Genomic DNA, 10,043 nt, shown 5'->3' with positions numbered 1-10,043 from the left:
ATACAAGGTTTCAGTCTGAATTCTAGCTTAAAGTTATACAAGATGTTTTGCACTGATCACTTATCAACACTGAGAACAAAATAAAACAACAGTAAGCAAAGACTTGATGAATAAACCCAAAGGGAGATTTTTTGTGGGGGTAGAATTATGTTTTTATTTACCTTTTGATGGAGGTACTGGGGATTGAACCCAGAACCCTGTGCATGCTAGGCACACACTCTACCACTGAGCTATACCCTCCCCTCCTTCAAAGGGAGATTCTTTGAGAAGATTAATAAAACTTCTATCAAGTCAAGAAAAAAAATAGAAAATAGAAAATTTTAAGAATCATTAATTACCAAAATTGACTCAGGAATACTTAGAAGAGTTGAAGAGACCAAAACTATTGAAGACATTCAACAATCAAGTTAGAGAATTCTCTCTCAAAAAAATGCACTGGGAGGGAGGGAATAGTCAGCAGTAGAGTGTGTGCTTAGCATGCAGGAGGTCCTGGGTTCAATCCCCAGTACTCCCTTAAAAATAATAAATTAAATAAAAACTTAATTATCTCCCCCCCCAAAATTAATTAATTAATTAATTTAAAAAACTCACTAGGATCTGACATTTTTCACAGTCACCTGTTTTTGTGAGATCTTCAAAGAATATGTAATTCCTATGCTATTTAATCTGCTTTACGACATAGAAAAAGATTGAAAGTTTCTCCAACAACTTTATATAACTAGTAAAATCATAATACCAAAACTTGACAAGGCATAAATTTTTCATATGACTAGAGATGCAAAAGAAAGAAAATCCTAAGTAAATTATAAAGAGAACCCAATTCTGTATTAAAAGAAGACACTCTGGATAAATTAGTATTAGTCTAAGAGTGGTTGGATACCAAGAAATCCACTAAAATAATGCATCTCATACATAATTCAGCATTTGTCAGAAGTCCTTAAAATAGGTATGCAAAGCCTTTGACCAACAGTTCCACTTTTAGGATTCTATCCTAAGAAAATATTAACAGTTCTGGCAAAGGTTTCACCACAAGGCTGTTCCTTAGTGTTGTTTGTATCAACAACAAAGACAAAAACAGAAACAACTTAAAATGTTCAATAATATAATATAGGGTCAGTTAAGCTATGCTGTACATATGATATACATATGACAATAAAAATAATATACAGCCATTAAAAATAATGTGGTGGAAAAGCCTTTAATAACACACACACACACAAAAATCCATGCCAGGAAAATGCAATATGGCCTCCTGTAGGTTAAAAAATGCACTTCAAAATTTTATTCGAGCTATCTGCATTTTCCAGATTCTTTTGCAATTATCATTTATAACATAGTGATAAGGATGTGAAACAACAATTTTAAAAATGCCCGTTTCTTGTTTGTGATTGGGGGTGAACTATCAGAGAATCACCTTGGCATTCACTTTAGGAACAGAAAGTCCTCAATCATATTTCTCTACCAGCTGGCTGACGCCACTCAGGCCTCTCCCTGGATCACAGGACTCAGGCCCCCTACTTCTTGCCCATCTGTCAAATTTACACAGGATCTCATCCAGTCCACCCTGGCACTGATACCAGACCCACCCTCCTAAAATACCACTGTCCCCTGTCACTTCCCTGCTGCAGAACTTTCAGTAGCTCCTCCATCCTCCCTAGCTTTCCAATTCAGGGCTCCAGAGCCTGACTCAATGTAGCTGTCAGATCTTATTTCTCAGGGACCCCCCCACAGCACACCTCCTTGGCATCTGCAGTCAGGACCATCACCAACCCACACACACCTGCCCCTTTCAGCCTCCACATATTTGACTCTGCTGCTCTCCCTTCCAGCAGTGCCTTTCGTCCCCTTCTCCCCACGCCTCTGCCTAGTAAATAGTCCTAACTCTCCTTCACGGCTTAACTCAAATGCCCTTTCTTTTATGAAGACTACCCCAGCTCACACCCCTGACCATAAATGGCCCTAAAGGTCTGAACCACATTTGAACATCTGAAGTAACAGGCAAACAGACAGTCTGGTTTACAAGGCCTTGTGGACTCATCTTCCTCATGAGGTCCCCTACTTGCTGCCTTCCTACCTAATTCCAGCAGCCCTCACACCAGTCCATACTCCTCAGAGGACGGACACTGGCAGATCACCCCCAGAGAGTGGCAGAGATTCCGTCTCTCCCCTTTGTGAGTTTCGCTCAATGAGTCCTGGTTGCCTGAGGACCCACCTCTCCTATGATGACTGACCCCAGAAGTGTCCACTCCCTGGGGACTGTGACTTTATCTGGTCTTATCAAATCATTGATAAACACTGACTGAGCCACTGAAGTTTTGCTGCAGAAGATGAGGATTTTGTCTGTCAGGAAGAGAGCTCATGGGAGCTCAGAAAAACTAGGAAGCCCATTTTGGTATAATCATGATAAGAGTAAATATTAAATGAGCACTTACTTCATGCCAGCATCACTTTTACATGCCTTGTCTCATTGAATCAAAACAATCTTGAGACGTATATTCCACTATCATTCCCATTATAGAGGAGGAAACTGAAACTTTAAAAAGCTAAGTAACCATAAAATTACTATAGGACGCAGCAATTCCACTCCTAGGTATACAGCCCCCAAGACTGAAAACAAGGACCCGAACAGATACACGTACACCCATGCCCATAGCCACATTATCCACGGCAGCCAAAGGTGGAAACAACCTAAGTGTCCACCAACTGATGAATGGATAGACAATAGGTAGTTTATCCATATACTAGAACATTATTCAGTCATAAAAAGGAATGAAATTCTGATACACACTACAACATGGATGAACCTGAAAAACATTATTCTAAGTGAAATAAGCCAGTCACAAAAGACTCAATGTTACACGATTCCACTTATGTGAAATAGGCATCAAAGTAGATTAGAAGTTACTAGGGGTGGGGGGAGGGGGAAAGGGGAGTTATTGCTTAATGGGTACACATTCTGTTTGGGGTGATGAAAAGTTTTGGAAGTAGATAGTAGTGACAGTTGGACAATACTATATATTTAACATATTTATATTTTAATTTATATTTAACACTACTGAATTATACACTTAAAATGGTAAATTTTATGTTATGTCTATTTGAGCATAATAAATCTTTAAAAAATAAAAAAGGTCATATAGCTAGAAAGTGGTCCTTAGAATTTGAGCCCAAACCTATCTGACTCTAGGGCCCAGGCTCTCAACTCTAGGACTTCACTCCCCCTGGAAAAAAAAAAGCAAATCAGAAGTCAGCAGAGGTGGGTTCTTGTCATCACCACCTTGTGTGACCTTATCCAAGCCTGACCTTTGAAGGCCTTACTTTCTTCAGCTATTAAGATTGGATAGATAAGACTGGACAGAATATCTCTGGCAATCCCTGCTAGTTATAACACTACCGACTGTGTCAGGTGTCCATTGATTGAGAATTTATAACATGGAAAGTCCCAAGCCTTGATTCTGACCCAGATACCACTTGCCTCTGACACACTCTGGAGACACTGATGGACAAGGAGCAAGGGGGAGGGATCAGCGGTCTGCCCCTTACCCAGCCCCTCCCCTAGGGTTTGCCCTGGAGTCAAGCCAGCTCTTGAGGAGGCCTCTACTCCTCTCCTCATTCTGGGAGAGGGCTCAGGCTTGGCTGAGTTCCAGGATAAACTTCCACAAGGCAAGCGATAACATAAAGTCAAGGTGAAGATCTGGGCAGCCCTTAAAAAGGACTCCTTGCACCCTAAAGTGACTGAAGCCACTCCACAGCTGTCTGTCCTGCCTGCCACCCAGCCACTATGTGGGTATTCTTGGCTGTCTTGATGCTCACCCTCGCCTATTTATTTAGGCCCAAGATCAAGGGCCCTCGTGCCAAGTACCCCAAGAGCCTCCCATCCCTGCCCCTGGTGGGCAGCCTGCCGTTCCTCCCTAGACATGGCCACCAGCATGTGAACTTCTTCAAGCTGCAGGGAAAGTATGGCCCCATCTATTCCTTCCGTATCGGTTCCAAGACGACAGTGGTGATCGGCAACTACCAGCTGGCCAAGGAGGTGCTTCTCAAGAAGGGCAAGGAATTCTCCGGGAGGCCCAAATTGGTAAGCAGTACCCATCACCCCTCCTCTCTTACCACCCCCAGGGATGTTCAGCTCTTCAGCCAAGACCATGCCTGGAATGACCCTTCCAGCTCCAATAACCTGTGATTCTTCTAAAAACAGACTAGCGGGGCGGTGGGCGGGGAGCAGCCCCTTGTGCTCCACCTAGCCTCTTCCTAGGCAGGAAGGCTTATAGGAAGACCTCATTTTCTGGGCTTCCCAGGAGGTGGGGTGGGGTGGGACTGGTGGTTGGAGGGGACCAGGGAGCCCTCACAACAGTCCTCTCACCCCTGAACTGGATGATGATCTCTCTGAGCCTAGATGGCCATAATTAACTGACAGAGTGCATGTAAAGTACTTAGCCCAGTGCCCAGTGCAGTAAGTGCTCAATAAATAGCCTTTATGAATGCTATTCTTCCTGTGGAAGATGGGGATAGTGATGGCTGTCCTTGGAAAAGTGTGAGGGAGAGGTACCCTGACTCTCTGAGGGCTGGGGTTGTTACTCCCTGGGGATCTTCCTTGCTGCTCCAGCTCCCTGTGGGGCTGACCCATGGTAGAACTTTGAGAGAGGATCCTGGGGATGGTCCAGCCTACTGAGCTTTCTGTGTTGCACCTGGGGGAGGACAGGAGTGGGAGCTCCCCATCCAGGAACTCTACCAGTGCCCAGTCCCAGCACTCGGCTGCTGCATACTCCCTTGAACATCCCAGGCAGGGCCCCCTCCCCATCCCTGCTCATCTTCGATCAGACCAAGGGTTGACTCATTTTTTCTTGGACCAGACAGTCAGGTCTCACCTCCAGCTTGGCTGAGCTCTTCTCTTCAAGGCAAAGAGGAAGAAGGCATGTAGTCAGGTGGGGCTTGCAGTTCAAAGTGTAGAAGTAGGGGTGCTGGGACCTTTATGGTTTTGGGGGTGCCTTTGGGAAAAGGCAGAATGGCCCATGTCCAGACTGGGTGGACAAGACAGCTGCACTCTCCAGATGTGACCCTGGGGTGGACACACAGTCTGGCAATGGAAGGGTAAACTAAATGGGGCTGAGCTGCTGTGCCGTTAGCAGCCCCCCAACCCTGGAGGGCCCAGGGAAAGGCAGGGGTCTGGGCTGTCCTCAGTCTCTGCAAGCCTGCCTGCCCCTGCTCCCTGGACAGGCACAATTCAGAGCATGCATCTCCTCCACGGCTGCCTTCCCCTGGTCAGAAACTGATGAGAAGAGAGGCCCAGAGGTCACCCTGTCACTGAACTGAATCCCAGGACCCCTACATTCTACTTTGGGGTTCTTTCTTTCTCCTTGCTCTCGCTCTGATGGAGCTGGGAGTAAAGGGGCCTTAGGCCCTGTCCTACCAAGGCCTTACAGTCACGGGGCAGTGGAGCGGGGATGCCTTAAATGGAGGCCAGCATGGCAGGTACCTGCCTGCTTCCTCAGGAAGGGGACCGGGTGCAGGAGGCCCGGGGCAAGGGCAGGTGGATGGCGTCTGATTCTTGTGTTCTTTCCCACTTTCCAAAGTTGACTCTAGACATCCTATCAGAAAATCAAAAGGGCATTGCCTTCGCCGACCACGGTACCCACTGGCAGCTTCATCGGAAGCTGGTGCTGAGCACCTTTTCCCTGTTCAAGGATGGCAACCTGAAGCTGGAGAAGATCAGTGAGTGCCTGGCTGCCTGGGGGCTGCTGGAGGCAGGGAGGGTTGGGGAGGGGAGATGGTGATGGGTGAGTCCACCTAGCGTCTGTTTGGTTACTGCTGCCATCTAGTGGACATCTGCTCTCGGTCCTCAGCTAAAATGGACCCGGGAGGGATGGGGTGAGGGTGCTGCTCAATTCCTGCGCTCACACCTCTCTCTCCCTTCAGTTAATCAGGAAGTCAGTATACTGTGTGATTTCCTGACCACCAAGGATGGACAGTCCGTTGATTTGTCCAGGTCGCTCTCTCAGGCGGTGACCAACATAATCTGCTTTATCTGCTTCAACTACTCCTTCAAGGATGGGGACCCTGTAGTGGACGCATTGCAGGATTTCAGTGACAGGATCCTGGAGGCTCTGAGCAAGACAGCTTTGGCTGACATGTTTCCAGCGGCTAGGGTGAGGATGTGGCCAGCACCCTCCTCCCTACCCCCTACCCCCAACCCCCCCGGCAGATCTCAGCAGACCCTGACTGTGTCCCCGGTCCTTTTTCTAACAGTTCAGCTTCAGACCCATCTTTTTCCTGACCATCTCAGCCACAATGACCGCTGCCTCCTCTGACTCTTAAAAGATTGCCACTTCTCTACTTAAAAAGGTTTAACTTTTAAATCAGGCATTTTAATACTCATGATTGTGGCTCTCATATATTTACCAATTGCCCTGTGCCGGTACTAGCACTCCACATGCATTAATCATGCATTCCCCTTAGAGGTGAGTTTCATTATCCCCAAACAGATGAGAAGACAGGCTTCAAAAAGCTAAGGAACTTATCCAAGTCTTCAGACTCCAGACTATCTTACTACTAAGTAAACCCTCAATCAGTGCTGGATGTTTGAATGGGGAAGGGGAAGTGGAGGCAACTCCCATCTCCCTTGTTTGTAATTGTCCTAGTTGTCACTGATGGTCCTATTCCAGGTCCCAATCCTGCCTTCCATTCCGGCTGAAGGTTGGGATTGGAGTGGGAACTGTCCAGAGACAGAAAAGTAGGATTTGACATTTCTACTTTGCAGATTTTCCCCAGCAAAACCTTGGAAGATATGAAGAAGTGTGTTAACATGAGAAATGAATTGCTAGGAGGAATCTTCGAAAAGTGTAAGGTAGGTGATGGAGCAGAAGAGATGATGAGTTAGGTTGAAAGTGTCATGAGAGCTGGGTTGGGTCCACTTTGGACACTATAGGATTCCCAGCACCTAGCAGAGAGCCTGGCACACAGTAGGTGCGCAATAAAAACTGATGTGACTAATGAATAGGGGTGGCAAAGGGAAGAACTGAAGAGAATCCTAGAAGGGACCCAGCCACCCTCCAAATTTACAGAGGGCCTCATGCTTCCTCCTTCTTCCGCAAGCTCGTAGGTCCTGGCCAGCCTCACTCCACTCTCTCACTTCCCAATGGAAGAAGCCTTTATATCCGCGGTCTGGAATGAGAATATGGCAGGGGGTTGCCGATGGGGCTCCTTTCTCATCACTGCCTCCCAATCTCACCCAACCAGAAGAACTTCACCAGTGACTCTATCACTAACATGATGGACGTACTGATTCAAGCCAAGGTGAACGCAGACAGTGCTGGCTTGGAACAGGACTCAAAGCTGCTTTCAGATAGACATATCATCGCCACCATAACAGACATCTTTGGCGCCGGTGTAGAGACCAGCACCTCTGTGATAAAGTGGATTGTGGCCTTCCTGCTACACTATCCTTCGGTGAGCTTCTCCCTACCCTAGCCTTCCCAACCACTCTTGACCTCAGCCAGACTCATCTCTGGCTCCAGAGAGAGGGAGGAGCAATACCCTCAGGACTTCTTTGCAGGATGACTGGGCTACTGCGCCCCCTACCCAAGCAGTGGTTGGTTCTGTTCCTAGGGTGGAGCTGCTCCATCTTCTGGAAGTGAAGCCTGGGCTGTAAAGCCATCACTGGGAAGGGTCTGGGCCAGTTCTTCTGGATGTAACAGGGTTCTTTCAAGCCTTTGCTTCCCTTGGGGTTAAACACCCTGGTAATATCCATCCTGTTCTGACTGTCAGTTGAAGAAGAGGATCCAGGATGACATTGACCAGAATATAGGTTTCAACCGCACACCAAAAGTCAGCGACCGGAACCGCGTTGTCCTGCTGGAGGCTACCATCCGAGAGGTGCTTCGACTCCGGCCTGTGTCCCCTACGCTCATCCCCCACAAGGCTATCGTTGACTCCAGGTGTGCCTTCCCCCCCAATTACATCCAACCCTGTGATGCATTCAGTGCTGCTTTTCAGCCCACCTGGTCCCTCCTCCATTACCCTACCCCTCTGGCTTGCTGGTCAACCTATAATCAACCACTGACTATCATCCTACCCTACTGACCAATGTATCTATCACCCACTGACACCCATTGACTAATCCACAGATCTACCTGACCTCCCTCAGAAACTGCCTGCTGCCCTGGGGTCATGTGGTCTGGGATGAAAGACCCGGGTGCTCTATTCTCCCACCCAGTCCAATAGCCACAATACACACACACATACACACACACACCAGCTCAAAAAGCATGTCCACATGCCCTGACACACATGTCCACAAGTGTTGATACATAAGTGTTTGTCAGGAAGAGAGGGCTGGAGGAGGGTTAGATTCATATTCTATCTGGCAGAAGCTGAGAAAAAGATGAGGGAGTGGGCATGACAGAGCAATGGGCTCTTTTCCCCGGGGTGGGAGTCCACGGAGACTTGGGGCTGAGCAGGTGGGAAAGGACAATATTCCAGACCCTCATTTCCTCTCCCTCTCTGGGACAGCATCGGCGAGCTTGCCATTGACAAGGGTACAGATGTTGTCGTCAATTTGTGGGCACTGCATCACAATGAGAAGGAGTGGCACCGGCCCGACCTGTTCATGCCAGGTGAGTCCCTGTTGTGCCCTGCTCCTGGGTCACACAGCCAGCCTGGTGACCTGTGCCCCACCACTCCAGCTCCAAGCTTGCTTCTAGAACATTCCTGACTCCAACTGCATGCACCTGTTGACACTCCCATCCTACCCTAGACTTACCCAGATGCTTTACAGCTAGTTTTCTCACTTTCTCCTTCCACCAACTGCAAAGCTCCTCCTCTAAGAAGCCCTCTAGGCATATGTCTCCTCTGAAGTCCACCCCCTCTCCCCTTGGCTAGTGGCATTTTCATCTGTTAATACACCTTCTTTCCATCCTTCCTGAATATTTCATCTCCTCTAAGGGCTACCTGAGAGCAGGCTGTATCTCTCCTCAGGCTGGAGCTTCCCCAAGTAAGGCTGTCCAACTTCTCAGATGGGGGCTCTTGGGGAAGGATCATGTTTCTCTCTACTCCTCTACTCCCCTACTCCCTGCCTGGCCCCTGGCTGATGCCTCCCCATGTCCACAGAGCGCTTCTTGGACCCCACTGGGAACCAGCTCATCTCGCCGACATTAAGCTACTTGCCCTTTGGAACAGGACCCCGCTCCTGCATAGGTGAAATGCTAGCCCGCCAGGAGATCTTCCTCTTCATGGCTGGGTTGCTGCAGAGGTTCGACCTGGAGATCCCGGATGATGGACAGCTACCCTCTCTGGAGGGAAAACCCAGTTTAGTTTTTCAGATTCATCCTTTCAAAGTGAAAATCAAGGTGCGCCAGTCCTGGAAGGAAGCCCAGGCAGAGGGTAGCAACCCCTGACTACCCTGCGTGGCCCCACAGCACAGAATTAGAGGTGTTACCCTACTTCCCCATCATTCCTTCCTCCTCCCCACCCACTCTGCCCTCTTTTCCAGCCTGCAGCCCTGGCAGCAATGTACATAAACAGTTTTTCTTCAGAAGATCTCTGAGCAGTTCATTTGTTTGTTTGTTCACTCATTCTTTTAACACGTATTTTATCGAGTATCTACTATGTGCCACTCACTCACTGTCCCTGGTTCCTCAGGCTTCCTGGTCTCATGAAGCTTACCTTGTAGGGAGGGCTGAGCATTTTGGAGACTCCTGAGTGCTTTGAGGTCAGTTATACTGGGTGTGGTGATGTGAGGGGCAATAGCAGGGCTAGGGGTAGCCACTGTGAACCAGTGGCTGGGGAAGGTATGAAGACCTGGGGAAAGGTGTCCCATGCTAGGGGAGCAGCAGGTGAGAAGTTGTCAAGGTAGGAGAGGTCATTCGGCCTGGAGCAGAGTGAATGAAGGAAGAGCGGTTCCTGATGAGGTCAGACTGGAGACAGGGCCGGGTCCCACTGAGGCTTTGTGAGTAGCAGGAAGGAGTTTAGGTTTCTATTTCAAGTAGGGGAGGAAGTCACTGGAGGATTTACACATTTAAGTGGAAAGGTCTGGTTTATATTTTTTA

At 48.2% G+C, this 10,043-nt stretch overlaps 1 protein-coding gene across 2 annotated transcripts; it reads left to right on the top strand.

Annotated features, from left to right (window-relative positions):
• The first annotated feature begins 3,730 nt into the window (after positions 1-3,730).
• CYP17A1 (cytochrome P450 family 17 subfamily A member 1) lies at positions 3,731-9,534 on the top strand. Of its 2 annotated transcripts, none has more exons than XM_031682684.2 (8): positions 3,731-4,078; positions 5,574-5,712; positions 5,917-6,146; positions 6,758-6,844; positions 7,240-7,446; positions 7,765-7,934; positions 8,509-8,612; positions 9,106-9,534. In XM_031682684.2, the coding sequence occupies exons 1-8, from the start codon at positions 3,782-3,784 to the stop codon at positions 9,390-9,392; spliced, it is 1,521 nt and encodes a 506-aa protein (XP_031538544.1). In that variant the 5' UTR covers positions 3,731-3,781; the 3' UTR covers positions 9,393-9,534. The 2 variants fall into 2 exon arrangements, with proteins under 2 accessions (XP_031538544.1, XP_006210653.1); XM_006210591.4 differs by having other exon boundaries at positions 7,237-7,446.
• Positions 9,535-10,043: the final 509 nt, after the last annotated feature.

The sequence above is a fragment of the Vicugna pacos genome, chromosome 11 (assembly GCF_048564905.1).
Source record: "Vicugna pacos chromosome 11, VicPac4, whole genome shotgun sequence".
Lineage (NCBI taxonomy): Eukaryota > Metazoa > Chordata > Mammalia > Artiodactyla > Camelidae > Vicugna > Vicugna pacos.
The sequence above is the reverse complement of the archived record's forward strand: the minus strand, read 5'-3'. Positions and strand labels throughout refer to the sequence as shown.

Excerpts from the sequence above, each read along its gene's own strand:
- CYP17A1 (XM_006210591.4), top strand. The coding sequence starts at position 3,782 with ATGTGGGTATTCTTGGCTGTCTTGATGCTCACCCTCGCCTATTTATTT. Across the intron at positions 4,079-5,573 it reads TCTCCGGGAGGCCCAAATTG|TTGACTCTAGACATCCTATC; the intron begins GTAAGCAGTACC and ends CACTTTCCAAAG. Across the intron at positions 6,147-6,757 it reads ACATGTTTCCAGCGGCTAGG|ATTTTCCCCAGCAAAACCTT; the intron begins GTGAGGATGTGG and ends TCTACTTTGCAG.